Source organism: Notamacropus eugenii, chromosome 1 (genome assembly GCF_028372415.1).
Source record: "Notamacropus eugenii isolate mMacEug1 chromosome 1, mMacEug1.pri_v2, whole genome shotgun sequence".
Classification (NCBI taxonomy): Eukaryota; Metazoa; Chordata; class Mammalia; order Diprotodontia; family Macropodidae; genus Notamacropus; species Notamacropus eugenii.
In genome coordinates, this window is record NC_092872.1 from 229986974 (window position 1) to 230010315 (window position 23342).

The 23342-nt window shown below is 46.3% G+C and overlaps 1 protein-coding gene across 19 annotated transcripts in view; it reads right to left on the reverse strand.

Annotated features, from left to right (window-relative positions):
- ZMIZ1 (zinc finger MIZ-type containing 1) overlaps positions 1-23342 on the reverse strand; it is a 439750-nt gene that overhangs the window by 13247 nt on the left and 403161 nt on the right. For 17 of the 19 annotated variants that reach the window (XM_072628053.1, XM_072628048.1, XM_072628046.1 and 14 more), the window contains 12 exons: positions 22626-22824; positions 21373-21663; positions 16809-16991; positions 15677-15754; positions 15146-15320; positions 13298-13439; positions 10845-11055; positions 8485-8590; positions 6274-6434; positions 4390-4457; positions 3764-3832; positions 870-1114 (listed from right to left, as the gene is read on the reverse strand). In XM_072628053.1, the coding sequence (XP_072484154.1) occupies positions 870-1114; positions 3764-3832; positions 4390-4457; positions 6274-6434; positions 8485-8590; positions 10845-11055; positions 13298-13439; positions 15146-15320; positions 15677-15754; positions 16809-16991; positions 21373-21663; positions 22626-22824 (1928 nt within the window). The remainder of the gene's footprint in view (positions 1-869; positions 1115-3763; positions 3833-4389; positions 4458-6273; positions 6435-8484; positions 8591-10844; positions 11056-13297; positions 13440-15145; positions 15321-15676; positions 15755-16808; positions 16992-21372; positions 21664-22625; positions 22825-23342) is intronic. The other 2 variants (XM_072628050.1, XM_072628049.1) reach the window with 1 other exon arrangement.

Genomic DNA, 23342 nt, shown 5'->3' on the forward strand with positions numbered 1-23342 from the left:
ATGGGTACGCCACTGTGGCAAGGATGAGGCTCTCTCATCAGACAGCACCCCATTGATGGTTCCTGACTTCAGCTAGGGTGGAGTGGCTCTCTACTGACCAGGTATGGTTGAAGGCATGAGCCCAATGAACTTGAACAATCAGGTTACTCTGGGTCAAGGGCAGGGACACACATAGGGATATGGCAAAGACAGACACCCTAGGGAAACCAGCTCTTGTTTCTTTTAAAAAACAAAGCCCTCTACAAGAAAGGACAATGCACCTGTTTTCTCCCAATATATCATCCCAGCTCTGTAAATAAATGCAGCAGAGCTTTAGGCTCATGCAGGGACGTGACACCTGCAAAGTGAGACACACTGACCCTGGGAGACAGGATATGACCAATATGGCAGTCTGAATGGTTCTGTGCTGTGACTAAGCATGATGGTGATGACACAGCATGTGGAAGCATTCTCTCCTCCCCACCTCCCCCCGTTGCTTCTGTGGGTGCTCATTTACCTGGGGAGTGAAGGACTGGGGTGTGTCAGTGGGGGATGGGCATGGGAGGGGAGTGTATATTCACAGTTCCAACTACAATCCAGAAAAAGAGGAAGCTTGCAACATCTTTTGTGTGGACCATCATCATCCTTCATGTCCTTTCCTCCTCTGTCACATGGGTAAGCCAAAGGTACCCAATATCATGAAGTTGCTTTGGATGATGGCTGCGGGTGGGACAAAACGGCACTGGGAAGCAGGGTAGGAAGGATGTGTGCTTTAGGATCTCTGGAATCCAAAGTCCTAAACTCGGCCCTATCATGCTCTGTGGGCCTCCTCAGACCCCATTCTTGGTGAATTGGGGCTGAGGGTCAGATGTGTTGGTGGTTTCACCTACCTTGGCTGTTATACTCATTGGAGTTGGTGCCCCCAGGCGGAGGAGGAAGTGGATAGGGGGATGGGCCAGGGCCCAGAGCCGCAATCATTTCCATGACATTGGGCATGATCATCTGGCTGGGGCTCATAGTCTTAAACCTTTTAGAGGGGATGCCATCTGGGTCATCTTTGATGTGGATATCAGATTTGATGGGGACTGGCCTCCAGCTACATGTGGGATCGATGGTAACTTCTTCAAACTCCGAGCTGCAAATGACAAAGGAAAATGGCTCAAGTTCTCTATGGATCCTCTGCAGGAAGGGGGACAGGCTCCCTCTTTCTAGAAGCCTGAATCTGCCCCAAGGGGCAACTCCAGGTCAGATTTTTAAACCATTTGAACATATATTCTTTCATCTCTTCTTCAAAACAAAGTTAATTGGTTAGTTGGTCATCAAGTACATGTGCCAGGCACTGTGCTAAATTCTAGGACTACAAAGAAAGGTCAAAGCATGGTCCCTATCCTCGAAGAACTCACATTCTAATGAGGGAGACAACACATTTGCAGATAAGATTGATGGAGAGTAAACTCAAGGTAACCTCAGAGGAGAAAGTGCCAGCAGCTGGGTTGGGAACCAGGGAAACAGGAAAGCCCCCCTGCAGGTGGTGGGGTTGGAGCTGAATCCAGAAGAAAGCAACATCAAAAAGCATAGGTGAGACCAGAAAGCAATTTCAGGGCAAAGGCACCAAGTCAGGTGAAGGAGTGTTATGAAGCAGGTTGAGGTGGATGCAGAAGTTGGGGAAGTGAAACAAATCTAGGGTTGGAGGAAGGGGTTGGTTATGAAGAACCTAGACTGGCCATTGGAACAGTTCAGGTCTGGTCCTGGAGGTAGTAGGGAGATCCTGGAGCTCATTGGGTTCAGGGGGTGACAGGGTCAGGTCTATGCTTTGGCAGCTGAGTAGAAAATGGATTGACTTGAGGCCAGGACACTAGCCAGAAGGCTACTTTACTAGCCTAAGGAAGAGGTGATGAGGACCTGCTCTAGGGGTGCTAGGTGATCAGAGAGAAAGGGATACACAGGAAAGGAGGTGTTAATGTAGAAACAATAAGACATGACAACAGACTGGATACAGGGGTAAGTACAAATGATGAGCCTCATTTTTCTCAGCTGCAAAATGGCACTGGAGACTTGCGCATGGTCCCAGAATGAGGCAGGGGCAGAGTTGGGACTTGATTTCTTGATTCCCAGCTCAATGTTTTCTTCATCATGCCTATATTTAAAGAAGTAGGCTCTGTTTTTCTCCATGTTGCCTCTTCTCCAGGCCAGCTCTGTTTCCAGATATCAACAGAAGAGAGAGAAAGGAGTGGGGAGCTTTGTGTCTTGTCTCGGGGTCTAAGTCAGACGGTACTGGGGCCACTTGCTCACCTGCTGAGGGTGAGCCCTGGGGCTGCCTAGGGCCTGGGACCTGAGGTCCCAACACTCTCTGACTGTTCATTAGAGTCACTGATTTAGAAATGGAAGGGACCTGGGAGGTCCCAAACTAACTTAATCCAGTAGAATAGCAGCCCTTTGAGGGTAGGGACTGAGTTTTTCTGTTTGTTCATTTTATCTTTGTAGTCTGAGCAAGTGCCATTTAGTAAATTTTTATGGATGCGATTGCTGTTTGCCCTCTCTATGATGTCAAGACAGTAATGTCCAGACTTGTGAGTGAATTGGATTCAAGTGAGGCTGAGCTGTGCAAAGTCATCAGCTGCACTGTCTCCTTCAGAATTTGAGTCCAGTGGCAAGACACGAGTCAAGATAATTGGAGAAGACCCCAGATGCAACGGGAAACCTTGCCTTTTTTAAGCTAAGGTAGGGGTGGGGAACCTGTGACTTTGAGACTATACGTGGCCCTCTGGGTCCCTCAGTGCAGTCCTTAGACTGAATCCAGGCTTTATAGAACATATCCCCTTAATAAAAGGATTTGTTCTATAAAACTTGGACTCAGTCAAAAGGTCACACTCAAGGACCTAGAGGGCCATGTGTGATCTCCAGGTTGTAGGTTTCCCACCTCTGAGCCCAGGTCTCAGTTTGTCTGAAGTAACACCCATTCAGTCATTTAAGGTTAGATAAGAAAGGAAGCAAAAGATGGCCTTAGTTAATCTACTAAAAAAAAATACAGTGAGGTAAACACAACAAGGAAGATGATATAAAAACTGTACCGTAAAGCTAGCTGGTTCAGTGAATAGAGCCTGGCCCTGGAGTCAGGAGGACCTGAGTTCAAATCCGGCCTCAGAGACCTGATACTTACTAGCTGTGTGACCTTGTCCAAATCACTTAACCCCAACTGCCTTGCCTTTCCTCCTCTTCCAAGAAAAAAAAAAGATAACATAGAAGGAAAAAGCTCCAATCCCAAACCAAACTGTATAGTGAGAATGACCAAGCTGGGTCCATGAGAAAACATGAGAAAGTGTGGCACCTTCTCTCCTTTCTGGACAGACATGGAAGACCAAGACTCTCCCCGTGCCCCATCACCATTTCACTGATGGGCTGGTGAGTTTGGCTAAACCCCTTCCTCCCTCCACTGTTATTTTCACTTTTACCCCTTCCTGTTTTTATTTTTCATCAGAGGACATAGGTTGCCTGGGCAGGACATAGGAAAAGGTCTACTTGGAAATGGAAATGTTTTTAAAAGAGTAGATATCAGTAAAATTGAAACTAAAGAGTGATAAATGTTAAATAAATGTTCATTGAACTGAACTGAATAGAGGCCCCAAATGTGAACCCAGACACACTAAAAGGTGGGTAGAAGTGGCCTCTATATTACTGGAACAAACTGGTAAGAGACAAGAGGCTAGCCACTGCCTTTTCAGAATCCTAAGCCAACCACACTCCCACCCCCACCACGGTGTCTACTCAGCTCAGTGGGACTTACTTCTGGATGGCATTCAGGATTCCCCACATGTACTGGTCGACTTCCAGGCCTTCAAGCAGAGCAGTTTTACTAGACAAGGAGAGAAGCCAAGTCATTGATTGTTTCCATCTTAGACCAAACCCAGGATTCTGGCTGGTGCATCTTTCTAAGTGTTTTTAACCTGGACATTCACCATTCTCTCTCTGTTCACAAGGCTCACTAACTTACTCTCCAGGTTACTGATCTCACACTAGACAGAGAGTGGATTGAGGAGGTGTGTGTGTGTATCCTATTCTTAAAAGTCCTTTACAGAAAAGGCCCATGTTCAAGACTGCTAACGATCTATTTCAGTTTGGTGACCTGTCTTTCAATGTGTTGAACCTTGAGCCTGTCTGCATCCCATCCCACTTAGCTAGGCCTCACTCTTATCTTCTATTCCTCTTTTGGATGATCTCTGGGGTTGGTTAGGGAGTTGGGGGTGGGGAGGAACACCTGGCCACAACTGTCCTTCCAAAGGACAAAGCCAGACCCAAGCTGGCAATGCAGAGGGGCAGGCTCCAGTAGATTATCCAGCTAGCTGAGATGAATGAATTAAAGATGCCAGCCTTTGGGGATGGCCTCAGTTCCTGGGACACAATCTTACTTACTTGCACACTGGACACCTCCAGGTCCCCCTCTCACAGTTCAGCTGCAAGTATGACTCCAAATCGAAACACTGAAAAGATGAGACATATAGAATGAACACATGGGACCTAAGCACAGAAATGCAAAACCCCAGAGGCAACCCATGCTGCCTTGAGGCTCAGATGCAAACACTTGCAACCTTTTCCTTTTTCTTAGAATGCAATGCCTCCGGGTCTCTGAGGGAAGCTTCTCTGCACGGTCCTATTATTTCTTAGCTACAACATTCCCATTCTCAGAATTGTCCTAACACCTCTTACTTGGGCCACTGTCATCGCCTCGCTTAACTTACTCACCACCACCCCCCCCTCGTCTGTCCTAATATAAGAACACTTACCCTTCAGGGTTCAGCTTAATTCCCACCCCTCCTTTAAGCTTTCCCTGATAACTCCCAACCTGAGGGGTTATCATAAGGTTATGATCCCCACCATAAACTTAAGACCATTTACTGCTTCCATAACTCCTTGGTACTTAGAAAGTTAGAGCCTTGTGATGGCCCTCTGGATATTGTCTTGGAATGTTACTTTCCCTGGTCCTTTTCCCAATGAGACTGTGGAGTCCCAGAGGGTAAGGACCACACATTTCTTTTCTCTGTGCCACCCATGGGGCTGGGCACACACTAAATTCACAAGAATGCAGCTTGAGGATTGGAAGGACCCTTACAAGGTTACCTCGTCCAACCTTCTCATTTTGTAGATGAAATTACTGGGGCTGAGAAAGCCTAAGTTACCTAGCCAAAGACACAGAGGGTTTGTGCGTATGTGTGTTTGTGTGTGTGTGTATGTGTGTGTGTACATGTACATACGTGTGTGCATGTAGCAGAGATGGAATTCCAAGCCAGGTGCTATGTCTCAGATGGTTCACTGAAGGTGAACCCATAGAAATTGATTCAGAATCTGAATAGAGCACCACCTGACTGTCTGAGAGAGCACAAGACAAGAATATCTAACCTGGAAAATTCTTAAGAACAAACATGATGCTCAGTAAATCATGATGGTTGAGAATGGTTCATTGCTTAGGAACAGGGCTGGATGTGAAAATTAAAATTGGGGATGTCACTTAGGGGCTCACATTCAAGTAGCCCCCTATTACTTCTAGGATCAAATATAAAACCCTGTGTTTGTCTATCAGAGTCCTTCACAATCTGATTCCTGAATTAGTTTTCCTCTAAGCTACGGTCTCGACAAATGGGTTTTCTTCCTGGTCCTCCCAGACACCCCACTCCCTATCCACCCACCCCAGTGCCTTCCCTTCCAAATCTCTTTGGATCTATCTGGTATCAATCTCTATGCATCTGTGTTACTTCCTCCAGCTGGTCTTTAAGCTCTGAAGGTGGTGAGGACTTTCACCTTTGTCTTTCTACCCCCAGGACCTAACACAGGGCTTTTATATATGATTGATTACCAGTAATGGGGCCTCACTAAAGGTTTTTGAGGAGGATAATCACAGTCACAGTGGTAAAGCAGGAAGATCACATGTTGACTGAGTGATTGGCTGACTGGTAATTGATTAATTGAGATGGAGAGAGTGAGAGCCAGAGCACCAACTTGGCTAGGACTGGGGAACAGGGAGGGGTGACTGCCCAGATGGGAGCACAGTGATGACCTTATGGTAGTCAGTGGGGTTTATGAATGACATTTGTATGGGACAGCAGCTGGGGCAATGTTAAGCAGGATGGACCTGGAACTGGCCCCTATGGCAAAAAGTTTAGGGAGGTCCCCTTAGCAGAAGCGCTAGGATTTAAGGGGGCTGTTGCTTCCGACTCTCCTTCCCCTCCCACCCCCATGGCCTCTAAGCCCAAAGCTGAGGGGTCCCCCAAAAAGAGGATGCTCTTCAGTCCGCCCACTGACCTGGACGTGCTTGCAATCATGACCTCTCGCTGGTAGCTGAATTCGCCGGAATGTAATTGGACACTTCAGAGACACCTTGATTGCTGTCTGTTCCACACCATCCTCTCCGTTGAGCGTGGCATTGCCCGAAGAGGCAGCCACACTGCTGAAATTCCGCTTGACTATTGCAAGAGGTTACAGACACAGGGATTAGGAAACAACCACTCCTGGTTGTTCCTCATCAGGGGATAATAAATCTATCAGCAGAAAAGGTCCGTACAAATACCATCTATCTCTCCTGCAGATTTAATGACTACCAGTGCCTCATCAACTGCTCTTCTCCCTCCCGTCCCTCTCCACCAAAGCCCCAGTATATTTCCATTAATATTTGAGACATGTCCCTGCTTAGCTACATGGCTTCTAGGAGACACTGCAGCCTCATTAGTATTTAGAGCCGCTCCTCCGTGGCCCTGATGAATGCCTGTGAATGTGGGTATGAGCCAAATGAGCCTTGGGCAGACCTGGGAGGAGCACCTAGACATTTATCATTTTGGCTACGTGGCTGTCCTAGCCCTATCTGTAAGGAGACCTGGACTGTTGCTGCAGTAGCTGCAGTGATCTGTGTCCCTTACCAAATCCTAGGAAATGGGAAGTTGTCCATTAATAGGGGGAGGGTTAGTTGGAAAAACTTCAGAGAATGGGCCAGCGGTTCATTGTACAAGGGTAGCAAGGGCCATCTCCCCGGTCAGGGGAATTCTCTTTGTCAAACATATCCCTACCATCAGAAGGAAAAAACTTCATGGCAGAAGAAGCAACCTGAGTCTCTAAGTGATTACTTGTACAGCCGCATGTCCAAATGAGCATGTTGCCTGAACAACTGCCAGAGTAATTGAATGACGGTGGAAATAGTGGAGAGAGAGCTGTTCTCAGACACACACACTAGTGGTGTGATCCTGGGCAAGTCACTCAATTTATCAGTGTCCCAGGAGGTTCTAAGAATAGTCAGTATTTGAATAAATGTTTAACAATCAGCTTTTCAGGGGGAAAAAAACCCTGCATTATTAAAATTTTTGCCATCACTTTCTTAAGACTGGAAATCAACAAAGCAATAAACCATGCTCTGATTTGTAGCATTTGCTGAAAATTTAACAAGTGGCTTCTGAGGCTGGAATGAGCTGGCTCCGGAACACTGTTTTCTAAGACTAGGAACTACTGAACACAGTTCTAATCTGCCCTGGTCTAAGCAGTTTCCTCACTGGGAGTACCTTATGCTGATGACATTTGAAATTACAGGTGTGAAGCCTGTTTCCCCCACAAAAGGGTAAGTAACACCTCCCAGATGAAGGCATCAGGCGTTCCATGTACTTTCTTCCACCATTTGTGAAAGGCCTCTTACATGCTCTTCTCAGTCTGCACATCCTCGGGGGTCACAGATAATGTGCATATATGTGCACAGCCTGTTCCAGGCTTGGACACAAGTCCCTCCCTGATGGAATCAAAGGGGATTCTCTTGCTACCCCCTAAAACATCTGTTCCATTGGTTAGTTCTCCATTGATTTGCCCGAGGTCCCTCATGCTGCCTAGCTTTAAATCCCATCCTTCATTCTCAGTCTTTGTGGGGGTCAAAGCCAGGCAGTCTTGTATATCAGGCAGCTTCTGGGCAGTGTCTCTCACCTTAGCATGGGTGTCCTCTCACCTCTAATCAGGCCCTTTACTTAGGAAAGGCTAAGAGACCTATGATGTCCAATACTACCTTTGAGGTCTTCCCTCATATCTGGAATTCCCCTCCCACCTCTTCTCTTCCTAGCTGAAGACCCCACAGCCTTCAATGGCTTCTCCAAGAAGTCTACCCTGCCTGGTCACCTCAGCCCTGACAGCTCTGACTCCCGCACATTTGTGGTTGGTATGTTTCCAACAAGACTTTAGCAATCTGCAGTTGGCTCATGTGCCATCCACACTGCTTAGGACAAGGGACCACATCTGCTAAGTCTCCTGATTTCTGAACTTTCCCATGCCTGGCACAGTATTGAGTACACAGCAGGGGCTCAATAAAGACTTTCTCACTGGCTACTTAGAGCTGAAGATCAGGAGTCTTTCCTGGATCCACTGTGGTTACTGAAGTGGTAAATCCTTAAACATTTCCCAGCCATGAAGACTAAAGAGGAGCCCTGCACCGTGGCTTTTGTGCCCTCCCATCTCTCCCATGCTGAAGCCCCCTGAAGTCTGACTCACTCTTTGTGATGCAGTGCTCGGCAGGCAGGAGGCGTTTCTTGAGCAGGCCCTGAAGGACGGAGCGGACTGAGGGCCGGTGTACTAACTGCAACACGAACAGATGCGACTGCCGAAGAAAGGGAGGAGCAAGTCATTTCATGGAGACTCAGTTTCTTTATTTGTAAAATGGGAATAATAGTTGGTTATCTACCTCACAAGGTTGTTATGTAGTGTAAGAGGCAATCACCACTGCTGCTGTCTGGATTATGTCCCTATATCTGCACCACTACCCACATCCACAGGTACCCTAGGCACTACCAGTTAAGAGATTTTGAACAGGAAGGGATATGAAGGGTCATCTTATCTTACAACTCTTCTTTCACAGCTGAGGAAACTGAGGCTTAGAGAAATTAAGTGACTTGCCTAGGGTCATACAACTGGCAAGTATTAGGTGTAGGATTTGAACCCAGGTCTTCTTGACTCCAGATCTAGGACTATCTACTACACCACATTGCCTCTTGGAAACCAGCATCTACTTAGGAAGACTGAGGGCCATCTGCTAAATCCAGAACCTGTCTCAGTTTGGGACCTACAGTACAAAGTTCAAGTAACCAAGGGAAGAAAAGGGGCCAAGAGACATAGGAGCTGATCACCCCGGGAGATATGGCCTCAGAAACCAAGGTAGAAGTTCAGAGAACCAACAATGGGGGCTAGTACCAAACTTTGGAATCAGAAGACTTGGGTTCTAGTCTTGGTTTTTGTCACCTGTGAAATCTTAACTTAAGCCATTCAAATTCTTGGAGCCTCAGCACTCCCATTTGAAAAATGGGGATATTGCACTGCTGACCCCAAAGAGTAATTGTGAGGGTCAAGAGAGAATCATAGAATCTCCACAATGAAAGGCTCTCAAAGACTCTCTGGTACAACCCTTCAGGAACAAGAATCCTCTCTGCCAAAGACTGGATAGGTGGGCAACTAGCCTCGGCTTAGCCTCCCATAGAAGCTCACTCTACTTTAGATTAGTTCTCATTGTTAGCAAGTTTTTCCGTATTAAAAAGCCTAAGTTTCCCTAAAAATCCCTCGTTCTGTTTTCTGGGGCCAAGATATAGTACCTAACACAGTACTTGGCACATAGTAAGTGTTTAATGAATACTTGTTGGTGGATTGCTTGATATGTCACCAGCAATGGTGTTTGGGATACAAAGTAACAAAACACACAGTATGTGCCCTCAAGATCAATCAATCATCAAAACGCATTTATTAAATACCTACTATGCGCGAGACACTGTGGATATAAATACAAAAGTGAATGTCTTCAAGGAGCTTACATTCTTCTGTGGGTATACAACATATTCACAGATAAATAAACACAAACATCAGCATAGATATTGTTTCAGTTTCTTTTTTCAAAAAGGGAAGAGTACAGTGTCTGCACTTGTGAATTTGACTTTGATTCCCAGCAAAAGTCTAGAGCATAGTATCTAAAGGATGGTTAGTGAGCATTTAGAAAAGGAAGCAGTGATCACTAAGGACCATCACGTTCTCATCAAGAACAGGTCATGCTAGACAAATTCCACTTCCTTTTGTGACAGGGCTACTTGACTTGCAGATCAGGGAAAAGGGTATAGATGTATTTTATCTATATTTCCATTAAAAACCTGGTAAAGTTTCTCAGGTTTTTCTTGCAGACAAAAATTAAAATCGTGGTCTAGGTGCTGGGAACAATCCCTATTCTCAGTGAAATTACATTCTAACTGGGGAGACAAACACATCTAATTATATATATGTGTGTGTAATAAGATAGGATGTAATACAATAGCATTTATAGCATAAATATAAGGTTAATAATATAAACATATAAAAAATACTTAAATATAAAGTTGTTTAATTTGTATAATATGGGATGACTGTATGAGCCCCAATAAGTATTTAGTGAATGAGCTGGCAAATAAATGTATAAGGTGACCAAATTAAAAGCAATTTGCTCAAATGGTTGTCTGGTAACAACAATGCTAGTAACAGGTGAAAGCTTTGGAGAAATTTTTTGGTACCCTTCCTTCCTCCATCCCTCCCTTCCTTCCTTTCTTCCCTTCCTTCTTTCTTCAATGTTTTGTTGTAAGAAACAGCTCCCTGGGAAAGGGGGTGGTTAGATATAAGGGTGAATCTAGGTGATCTCAAAACAAAAGGTCAAAAATATTATTTTTAAAAAGTTTAAAAAAATAAAGAGTGCAGTAGCAACAACAACATAATATAAAGGTCTCTGGTCCTCCTGGGTCTGAGAGAGAACACTACAGCCGATGCTGTCCACACCCTCCCCTGGCAGAATCTCTGAGGAGTGGGGTTGGTGGTGGTGGTGATGAGCATGCCCTGTATGTACTCACACAACAACATGCTGTGACGGTGATCTGGATGGTGTTTCTTCCTGGCTGGCAGACATGCTTGAGGTGCAGAGGTTTGTGAGAGGTCTTGTTGTCTCCACGCTCGATGGTGAGAGGGGTGGCATTGACGCTGACCTGGACTGAGGCCGGCCAGTTGGTGTTCATTTGCCTGTCCTCGTGATGGTAACACTTAAACTGCAATTCCAGATCAGACCTGTAGGGCAGGGCAGCACAGTGGGGTTCAGGGTCTTTTTCCCCATCTCAAGGGAGACTTCCTATGCTCAACTTGGCCATGAAGGAAGGAGAGATAAAACTGAAATGATTTGCCTTCTCTAAGTCTGGCCACATTTCCCAATCCTGACCTGGCCCCTCTCAACCCTGAAGACTTCTTCCTCCCATATCCTCCCACAATCCTAATCATGTTTTCCCCAGCCCTGATCATGTTTCCCCAACTCATTTATACCCCCTCTCACTCCAACCACATCCCCCCACAAATGTCGATGCTTTCCCTAATGCTGATCACATTGAATGCCAAGTCTACCCCCCTCTAATTCCAAACGCTATCCCCCTCTAATCCTGACCACATCCTCTGAACCCTGATCATTGATTCCACCCAACTTGGCCTGTGTTTTCCCTAGGGCCGACCACATCACTTGCAGATCCCGACCTTCCCAGCCTTAATGCAAACCACATCTGTCGATCCCAAACTCACGGTTCCCTCCTCCCAACACCCCTGTGGAGTTTGGACTTGAAGGAAGGAAAGTGAAAGAACATTCTAGAGCAATATCCACTCTCTAATACTCTTAATTCCCATCAACCCAGAGTCACAAAAGTAAATAGAGGATAAGACAAGGACAGATGGCAACTTCTAATTCAGCTGGGGCTCGTGCCTTACTGTACAACAACTGTTGCTATACTGTTGTTACTAAAGTACTGTCATTACTGAATTACCTTTCCTGGTTCCCTTCAGGTAAGAGGACACAACTACAAACGACTATAACAGAAATTCCAGCATGGCATTTCAGATAGCTAATCTTAGAGTCAAGAAGACCTGGGTTAAAGTCCAGCTGTGAGACTTACTTAGGCAAGTTATAACCTCTGTGAACGTCAGTTAGCTGATCTGTAAAATGGGAATATTATTACACCTGGGCTCTCATGAAGATGGCCAGGTTTGGGGTAGGGGGTCTTCTTAGAGGCAGAAGTGTCACAAAGCCACATGTAGAAGTTGATTCCTGGGGTTTTAATGATTTTAATTAGGAAGGAGAGGTGGCTACAGGTTAGGCCAGGTATCCTTCCCTCCCTAACAGGATGGGACTCAGAGAGAAAGATTAAGTTAAGGGTATGTTTGTGCACATGTACATGTATGCAGATTTATGTATACATACATATATATACAGTCATACACATATATATGTGTATATTACATTGTATTATATTATGCTATGTTTGTATGTTATGTTATGTTATATCATGCTATGATTGGAGGGGAACAGTACTTGGGACAGCGCTGATCCGGTCCAATAGCCACAATTCCCAACCACAGGAGGACTATTTAAAAGTTACCATCCCAAAGTGCCATCGACCCCAATCTAGAGTTGGAGGGGGCCCTCAGAAGCCATCTAGTCCAGTCCTTCCATTTTCAGCAGTCATGTCTGATTCTCAGCCCACCATCCACCAGATACTGGTGTGGAGGTGAGTGTCTTCAGGGGTCACCTATCCTCCCAGGGCTCAGGGATACTCAGGGTTGTCAGGATGCTCGGGTGAGATATTAAGTACCAGTTTTACACTACGGCACAGCTCCATAAATCTCCTGGATGGGTTTGCACAATCCCCAGCAGTTATTACTTATTAATAACAACCAGCCAATAGCCTCCCAGACTGAGGGATGCTCAGCTTAGGGTACTCAAGAGATAATGAAATGCCAGTAGAGTGGTAATGACCTATGGAGGTAGGTGTTAATTACAGGGCTATGATGTATCTGTGGATTGGCCCTTCTCCCTTCTGACTCTAAAGCCTTTCGAGACAAGCTGTACCTGGCTGTGGTCCTGCTACAGCATCTCCCCCAGCACTGATGGGCACTGCCCTGCCTGGCCATTACGAGTTTATAAGCACTGTTATTTTCACATGTAAGACATTTATAACATCAGAGCAAGAGCTCCAAGAGGAGGTGACCAGCAGTGTTTGGTGGAAGGTGGACTGGCAATCAGCCATGACTGCTGATGTCGAAGTTTGGGAAATGTACTGGAAAAAGACAGTTTTGCTCCATCAGAACATTCAAAATTCTAAATATTTCCAAATCACAATGTCCAGCCTTAATCCTCCTTCACACTCATTTCTTAGGGGAAGCTTGGCGTTTCACTTCTGCTCCAATTGTAGAGATAGACTGGGCTTGAGGTCACAGGGGAGCCCTGGGGAAGAGCTGTCTTCCTGCTGGGGATCCCCATTGAGTGACCCACCTCCACATCAGTGTCTGGTGGACAGTGGGCCTTAGGTGAAAGACGTGGTTGCTGACAGCCAGGTTGTGTTCCAACCGGAAGGGCTCCAACACCACTCCGTCCCGCACAGGGAAGGTCAGCCGGAGCTCATCATTGTGGTTGCCTGGGAACAGAAAGGGAGAAGAAGCTCAAACTTCACATTATTTTATCTGGGATTCAATAGCACTGTGCCTACCTCCTCAGCATACTGACAGACAGGGACAGTGGCGGACTCCTGAGTTTACCATACACACACAGATGTGCATGAACAGTTAGTACACTGGTATACACATTAGGTGCACATGCAGAGACACAGACATATAGATGCAGAGATGTGCATGGCCCATGCACACATATCCACACTTGTACATGTATATACACACCCCTGCATGTACAAATTCATTTGTACACACCCACACCTATATGCACATATGCATTCACACCCCACACACATACCTGTGCATGTGCACATATGCATTCACACCCCCACACCTATACATGCACACACATATGCATCTGCACACAGCCACACCTGTGCATCTGCACATACCTGCACACACAGATATGTATGCAGGAAAAGAATCAGAAAGAGCCCTTGCCTGCTTAAAATTCTTTTTCTCCCTCAATTTAACAAATATTAACTCAGTCGTTCCATACACATTAAGGGTCTACTATGTGCTACGTACTGTACTAGGCACCAGGGACATAAGGACAGACAGGAAAAGGAGCTCACCTTTTACTAGAGACTGAAAGGCCCATCCCAACCCAGGCCAGGCCTCTGCTGTCCTTTAAGAAATAAGCCAGACTCATGCAAGGCCCAGGACTGTTTCTGCTTTGCCCTTGTGTGCCCAGTGCTTAGCACAGGCCTTGCCTGGCACGTAGTGAGCACCCAAATGCTTGTGGATGGATGGACTGATAGCGCCTTTTCTGGTAAGCCAGACTGCAAGTACAACCAGGAGAGAGACTATGTCTACCTTCCCAGGACTGGGCACAAAGAAAGGAAGCACGCAAAGAAAACTTGCTGAAACAAACCAGTCTCAGGGCTCTGCTTTCTTTGCTACTCTTTGGTCAAATCGGCCGCACACAGACAGCAGGGGGCCGCTCACCTCCTTCTCCTTGTGCTCAGGGACATTTGTTTGGGGGAAAGGCCAACCCCTCCCCGGCACCCATGATGACTTATGCTTACGACCAAGCTCAAACTGAGACACGCTGACCCAAACAGTGAAGCTCAGGTCACTGGAATGTTGCCATTATTTCTTGATCTGAACAGAGGCAGGGAGAGGGAATTTTTTAGAAAGGAGGGAGGCCATCAAACAGCCTGGAAATATGGCACCACCTCCACCAACCCTGAAGAGCTCAACACATTGACCTCCTTCCACCCGCTTTCCTACTTGGCTTTCTCTTTGTTTTTGCCTAGAGAGGACTGTTGTTATTGAGTTGTTCCAGTCATGTCCAACTCTCTGTGACTCTGAGTTTTTTGTTTTTTTGGCAGATACTGGAGGGGTTTGCCATTTCCTTCTCCACCTCCCTTTACAGATAAGGAAACTGAGGCAAACAGGACTCTGAGTGACTTGCTGATAAATGAACTTAGGTCTTTCTGAGACCAGACCTGGTACTCTATGCACTGTACCACCCTACAGGGAAGATTCCAAAAATGCAAATGCCCCACTCTCCTCTTACATCACCTTCTCTCAGCTCAGAACCCAGGGCTGGTTTCCTCCGAACCTAGAGATCCTGTAGCGTAAGACCCAATGGCACAGACCAGGTGAGAGTCAGAGGCAGTGGGCTGGAGAGCAGAGAACAGACCACATCCCACACTGTTCTACTCACTTGGAGGTGGGGGCAAAGCGCTGATATTTGGCTTAATGTCAGGAGGGAATGGTGGTTTGACATCCTGGCTGGGAGACAGGTACGGAGGGATACTGCTCCCAGGAGTCATGGGTGGGGTTGGGTTTCCTGGAACAGGCGAGTGAGGGTAATTTGCCACAGGTACTGGCCTGGAAGGCTGGAGAGAAAAAGAAACCATCTGTGTGTTATTCCAGTAGCAAGGGGATACAACCTTGCTCTTTCTCTGTGTCTCTCTCTCTTTTTCTGTTTATCTTCCTTTCTCCTCCTAAAGCTGATCCAGAAAAACTCCTCCCTCACTGGCCGTGCTCAGGGCAACAGCCCAGAGAGGAAGCGCTGACCACTTTCTGGAGCTGGAAGCCAGACCCCATAACTCTCTCTTCCATTACTATATCAGTAAAGTTTTATTCCCACCCTGTGCCTCCCACACGAAGTCCTGTCGCACACGGTAAGTACTACTGCTGCCCTTCCCCACAGCTCACATGTGGATATATGTTTATCCAAATCAGCACTTACCCTATTAACATTTCCTTGGCTGTAATTACTGTAGCTGCCTCCCGAGAAGGTGTTATTCTGCCCATTAAACTGATCTGGCTGTTAAAGAAGAACAATCAGAAAGCAAATAAACATTGTAAAATGGAATGAGCCACTCAGCCCTCATTCCCCTTGGGCTCCCCTCATTCCTACCCCCCAACAGATGTCTGCTGGTCACCTAAGAAGGTGAAGAATGAGAGAGGGCACTAGGGATTTTCCAGAGCAGCCTCAAGTTTCCAAAGACCTTCTCTGAGGGCAGCTCTGATAAGAGCAGGCCCTCTGGATGTTATTAGCCCTGTGTGGAAGAAGAGGTACCTGGGGCTCAGAGGGGCTAAGTAATTTCTCAGGTAAATAAAAGTCAGAGCCAGGACTGGAAGCAGGTCTCTCGTGACTTCAAGCCCTAGCTCTGCCTACTCTTCAGGCCATGCCAAGCCCCTTGAGGGCAAGGCCAGCATCTGTGTCATCTCTGGCCAAAGCTGTGGGCAGACAGTTATAAAATCTATCTGGGCCTGAGGAGCATGGATTCTGGAGTTCTTTCTGCCCTGTCAACAGCTGGGAACAAAAGTAGCCAGGCTAAAGAATCTTCCCTCTCGGAGGTTGGCCCACAGTAGCTTCAGTGGATGGATGCCACAGAAGAAACATAAGGGAAATGGGGTGTCCAGAATGCGGAGAAGTTGGTGCTTTTTTCCTGAATGATATTCTCCATGTTCTTTCTGGTCATTCATTCTTCAACTCTTAGAAATGGTTTTACTGGATTGTTTTTTGAGGTGAAGGAAAGGGTAGGCAAGAAAAGGTTAAATGGTTCTCTGCCTCAGCTCCCCCAAAATGAGCAAACTGTAGCCACAAAATGTCCACATCAAAGCCAGCCTGGTTGCCCAAAAATGAAAGGGAACAGAAGCTGGCCAGGACACTTGAATGAGCCAATAAAGTTGGGGCTCCTTAGGCACACTTCCAAAGAACCTCAGGCATGTCAGGGAGGGCCAAGATTCTGCTCAGGAGTTGGCATGACCAATCTGCCAAACTTCTCTAGCTACAGGCAAGAATGAGGAACCCTGCTGGTCTGAGCAGTGCAGAAAGTCCCCGGGCCCAGGAGGATGTCAAGAGCCAGACTCACCTTGTAATACTGCCCCATGTTGACGGTTGGGGGTGGGTACTGCCCTGTGCTCTGCTGGCTCGGCATCCGCTGCCCAGGATAGTTGGGAGATGTGATAGGTCTTGGAGGGTTGGGGGTTGGGTACTGACCAGGTTGGGTTGGGAACTGGCTATTTGGTCCATATTGCTGGTTTCCATAGTTGGGCTGTTCCCCAAAAGAGATGGGAAAAGAGGGAGAGAGTGATTGTCAAAGGACTGGTGGCATCTTATACACTGCTAAAGAAGACAGAATAACCACCAGCTAAAAGATACTCATTGTCAGCTTCACACTTTTACCTAGGCTAGTTTCCTCCTGAGAGGGTCCTTTTCAATGAAAAAACCAATTCTACTACTTCCTGAAGACTCCCTCATGTCCCATGTTCCCCCTGAAGCCTTCCCAGCCACCGTTTCTCTCCTCTGAACTCATACATCCCTGCCTGCACCGCTAAAGATCTCTGTTTCATGCTAGTCTTTTCTTCCCTACTAGATTTTATATCCCTTGAAAGAAAAGACTGTGATTTATAATCCGTAGCGGGAACAACAATGATAATTGATGAGGATGATAGCAGCCAATATTTCTGCTAGAGAGCTTTTAGGGTTTTAGAAAGTGTTTTATGTATTTTATCCCACTTGATCCTTACAGCAGTCCTGTGAAGTCCATGTCAGGATTATCCCCATTTTACAGATGAGGACATTTCTCTGAGAAGTTAAGTCATCTGCCCCAAACACAGAGCTGGAGCATCTGAAAAGGCATTCACACTCAGGACTGCAGGGCTAGCCTTCTCTTAAGAACAGAAAACCCTGTTCTCTTTTGCATAGATCTATTTATATTGTTACAAAGTGACATGTATTAGTTACAGTAAAGATACAATGTCTCTCTGATGGATAGTACCCTCCAGGGGGCGCAATTTACAAACCTTACTCCCACAAATGCCTGGTCCCAGAGCTGCCTAGCCCATGGGGGCTTGGTACATGGCTATCACGGGCACTCATTGATTTCCTTGGAATCGAGTGAGTGGGATGGCATCGTGGGCTCAGGTAGGGCTGATCCTCAGGCTGTGCCCACAGCAGGGGGAAGTAAGGGCCTCACTTTGCTTGGCTCTTCCTACATGGGAAGCACTCTAAAGAACAGTGAGGTTCTTTTGGATTGGACTTGGGATTTCATTAATGTGGAGGACTCCTGGTGAAAAACTTTCCTCCAGTGAGGCAGAAGAGCTCTTGTTCTATGATGTATAGTTTTAAAAAGTTGCTTGGGGGGAGGAAGAGGGGACAGGATGGGGGAGGGTGGGTTTTAAGACATTCAATGACTCACTCAGGGTTAAACAGTAGGTGTAAAAACTGTAAAAGCTCTATTTTACAAATACCAACTATTGTTACTATTATTATTAGACACCACAGAAATGATAAAAGGAGATTTGAACCCAGGTCTTCCCCAGTTCTTTGGCTACTATGCAACGTTATCTCTGTTTAAATTTAAAATAATTAACTGACTTATCATAAACAATGTTTTTTTAAAAATTATTGATTTATTATTTATTTTTAATATTCTTTTATTTTTAAATTTTGAGTTCCCAATTCTCTTTCTCCCTCCCATCTCTCCTCCCACTGAGAAGGCAAGCAATACATCATCAGTTGTACATATCATCAATAATGCTGAACCTCAGTTTAACCAAACACACAGGAAACCTGCTGATACTTGAAAAATAATGAATTACATGCCTGAATGATTTCAACCCAAACTTTTAAGTCATTGTTTCTCTCGAAGGCAGCACCAGGATTCTTTGCTCTCCTTATCCTTTTTTTCCCCTTAATGGCCACAGTTATTAATTAATAATACTCATATTTTATATTATATTGTTTCTATTATTATTTAGAGTAATAAATAATATTTCTTAGTAATTAATGGGGCAGCTAAGTGGTTCAGTGGTTAGAGAGCTGAGACTGGAGTCACAAAGATCAGAGTTCAAATCTGACCTCAAACACTAGCTGTGTGACGCTGGGCAAGTCACTTACCCCCTATTTACCTCAGTTTCTCATTTATAAAACAGGGACCAATTGGACACATACCACTCTAGTATCTTCATCAAGAAAATTACATGGACAAATGCCTGTGGTATCAGGTAGAATCAGACACAACGGAACGACAATCTAATTAAGAATCATTAATTAACCTCACCTTCTGCCTCTACTGGTTTCTATTCACCTAGTTTCCTAATGTTCCTTCCATCCTTCTTTCTGTCACACACCTGCCAGCCATCTTTGTATCTGGCATTTTGCTCCCTGACCTCTCCTCCCTGAACCGTTCCCCTATGGTTGGGCATTTCTTTTGTTTCCAGTTCTTTTCCATGACAAATACTATTGCTCTGAAAACCTCTGGTCTATGGCCCCTTTGCCTGTTAGTTATTGATGGTACTTAGAGGTTATCTGTCCAATGAGAGAATTCTGGGCCAAAGGGCAAGATGGTTTATGCAACTTTTCCTTAGTACTGGTAGTTGGCAGACCCTGGCAGGATGGTGTGGGATCTGGAACCCATATCGTATAAAGGAAAACTGAAGTGTCTGCAGATTGCAGATACTGTGGGGATGGGGATGGGGTGATGCTCACAAGACTTTTCCAGTCTTTTCCCAAATGTCTAGGTGGTGTGACAGAATGCTAAGCATGGAATCAGGATCTCAGATCCATAATTAGCTATGTGACTGTGCCAGTCATTTTGACTTCTATCTGCCTCAGTTCCCTCAACTGTAAAATGGGGGTAACAACAGCACTTACCTCCTAGAGTTGTTGCAAGGATAGGTGCTGTATAAATACTTATCCACCTCACCATATCATTTAAATTAGAGATTTATATGTACTACACGTTGATCCAGAACTAGGTCTAATTAGTAGAAATTAAAGGAAAGCTAGTTTTGGCTTAATATAAGGAAGAATTTTCAAATAACTTGAGCTTTCCAAGAATGGAACAGTCTGCCACAGTAGGTGGTGAGCTCCCCATCATTGGAAATGTTCAAGTAGAGGCATCAGAGATACTACAGAGATGCCTGACTAGATGACCTTGAAGATCCCAATCAACTCTGTTTTAGGCTAACAAATAACCAAAAAGGGGCCACTGCTACGGTGAGGCAGCCTGAGTCTGGGAATACTGAGGGAAGCAGAGAATGATCTGTGGATATCAAGCCTTTAATAGTCATGAAGTTCTGTTTAGTGAAGACAATGATTTTAATTTATTTAAAATAATCGGTCACCCCCCGCCCCCTGGTCTGGCAGCTGAAAACTGGTGAGCAAGTCATTCAACGGCACCTTCTGAGTTCACATCAGGCTAATTACAGCAGATGCCATTCTGCAGCTATTGTCCTCCGTGGTCTTTCTTATAGCCTGTTTGTTCCTGAGGAGCTAGGCAAGGAGACATTTCTGGGTTCAAACAACAGTGGGCACAGAGAGGATGAGAGGGGAAGGGGAGGGAAGCTCTGGAGACACAACTGGCACGGCAAAGAATCCAGAGCACTCGACAGAAGAAGCTGCCAGGAGCAAATGCCTTCTCCTAGGGTGGCACCAAGGTTCTGGAATAGGCAAGGGTGTCGATGGTAGTGGGAGATATTTGGTAAGCACCTACTGTGTGCTAAGCTCTGAGGACAAAAAGGAAGGCAGAAAAGCTGATGGCATGCCCTCCTTTCTCTCAGCCCTGGGATTTCAAAACAGCTTCCCCTCTTTCAGTGGCCTTCTCTACTTCCCCCACTTTGGGACATAGCATTTTAGGGCTGACTAGAAGGTGAGAAGCCTTCCACTCTCCCTACAAAGTGGTTTCATGTTTGACTCTATTTTCTGTTTATATTCCACATGCGTGTGAATTCATAGGTCCGTACTGGTCACTAGAAGTTCACGGAGGGCAATCTTCTTTGGGTAGATGCCAACACAGGGCAGTTTGTCATAATAACTATCCTTTGTAGAGTGCTTTTTGTATGGTATTTCATTCGATCCCCATAACAATGGTGCTATTTTACAGTTAAGGAAACTGAACCTGGGAGAGTTTAAGTGACTTGCTCAGGGTCACACAGCTTGACTTCAAATACAACACTATCCACTGCACCATCGAGCTACCTGCTTTGTGGCCAATTTGTTGTGTAATAATCACTTTTAGACAATAACGATTCCACTCATCCTCCAAGTCCCATCTCCCAAGGCACTCCCGTCCCTGTTTCTGATATGCCTAATTAACAAGCCTTTACATCCGTATAGCAGTTTGCACTTTTCAAAGCCCTTAAGTTCTCCAGACTTTTCTAATAGCAATGCAAATTAGGGAGGTGAAGTATTATCACCCCCATTTTACAGGTAAAAAAACTAAGGTCCAGAAATGCTAAGTGATTTAGCCAAGGTCTCATAGCTAGTGGGCATCAGAGCTCAGTTTAGAATTCAGGTCTCCTGACTTTTATTCTTATTTCTCCCATCTCTGGGGCCATGAAAGCCACATACTCAGCACAAACAAAATTCACCCTGTTCATCCTGCATCATTAGTGTGGTACCCTCCCTTCTCCTGCTCCCAGATCACTCACTTCTCCTGGGTACGGTCTCTTTATGCTCTGGATGGGAAGAGACTGGGGTCGGGGACCTGGATAGGCCTGCTGCGGCATTCTCTGTCCGTGCGTGCTGAAGGGGCTGATCCCAGGAGGCCGGGGCTGGTTCATGCCCATAGGGGGGCCACTCATATTAGTAGGTGTCATGCCAGCAGGCATATTGGTGGGATTCATGGTCCCACCCATGGAGGCAGGCCCTCGGGGCCCAGGCTGGTTCATGAACTGGCTGTTGTACGCCTGAGTCGGACCCATCTGGAAAGAGGAACACACCTTCAACGGGAGAAGAAGAAGAAGAAGAAAAAAAGGATAAAATGTGACATGCATTGAAAGTGTGAGGGAGGGAGGGATGAGGGGAAGGAAGCTGAGGGATGAGGGGTGGGAGATGGGGTGAGTTTTCTTGAGTTGCTGCCATCCCTTTCCCAGGTCTCTGAGGTTAAAGAAAGGTGGAGAGTTACCAAGGGAAAAGGAGAACAGTCCTATCATGCTCTGGGCATTCCAGCCCCATCCTCTCCAAAGGGGAGGGGGGAGAGCTGGTCACCCCCATGCAAGAAAGCATTCTCTGGGGCAGGCAAGCGGAGATGGGGGAGGGGAGGGGGAGAACAGTGGAGCCCAGGGAGGGAAATGGAGTGTGAGTGACTGGGAGGGTATATGGGTGATGTACATGAGAGGATGGAGGCAGGCCACTGGCCTGCGGCATAGACAGACGAGCCAGGAGCAGCCTATACTGGTGAGAATGAGGATGGGCTGTCCAGCTAAATGACCACTAGAGGCCCCCTTTCCTTGGGGCCAAAGCTGGGCCTGCTCTTGATCCTCAATCAACAGGAGAGCTCAGAAAATCCACAAAACTTGTTGTAGCTACAAATTTGAACTCTCTTACCCTTCCAAACTGTTCCCCAGTAGAGTCTTTCTGGTACGTGTTTCCTCCCCTTGAACACTATCTGTCCCTTCCCTATTCTCCTCTTCTCACACCTGAAACCAGGGCCTAAAAGCATTAAGTGAAGGAAAGCAGAGGCCAAGGCCTGGCCTAGAGCTCACAGGGAACAAGTGCGATAAGAAGAAGCCCTCCCCTCCCCACTATATCATGGTGAAGACAGAGAGCCAGTGATGTGGATACACAGAAACACACACAAAATACATACAGACATATGCATTTGTTGTTCTCCTGAATGCCCCCTGGTCCCTGTGTTGTGCTCTTAAGGACACAAAGGGGTTGGGGAGGCAGAGACCCTTACCGGTCCATACTGGTTCATGTCCTTGTTCTGGGTCTCCTGGAGAGCTGCTACTGTGGCAGTGGCTGTGGCCGTGGCCGTGGCTGCTGCTGCTGCCACTGCAGCTGCTGCTGCGGCTGCTGCTGGCTGAGTAAAGTCTGCAGGTGGCCGGGTGTGAGGAGGGATCCCCATGCCCGCAGGGGTATTGGGACCGCCGGGGTAACTGCCAGGGAGAGAAGGAAGAGTTAAGTTCAGCTGGCAAAAGGGGAATGAACTTGTCTGGCAACTGACCCAATGATGGATGGCGTCAGAATGAGACCCGGGCAAGGTTGACTCAGATGTGGAGACCCTTGTTTAAATTCCCTGTGGTATGAGGGATGGAAAGGACATAATGATACTTGGAGGGTTAGAACACTGGAAGTCAAAGACTTTGTTCTATCCGAATTCACAAATTCTAAAGGTAATATGGTGCAATGGAACGAGCCCTGGCCTTGAAGACAAAAGTGAAGGTGGGGGGAAGGGTCAAACATCTATAAATGCATACTTTGTGCCAGGTGTTGCATTCAACACTTTACTGATATTGTCTCACTGGACTCCCCCAACAACCCTGGGAGGTAGGTTTTATTATCCTCATGTTACAGTTGAGGAAACTGAGGCGAACAGAGGTTAAGTGACTTGCCCAAGGTCACACAGCTAGGATGTATCTGAGGCTGGATTTGAACTCAGGTCTTCCAGACACCA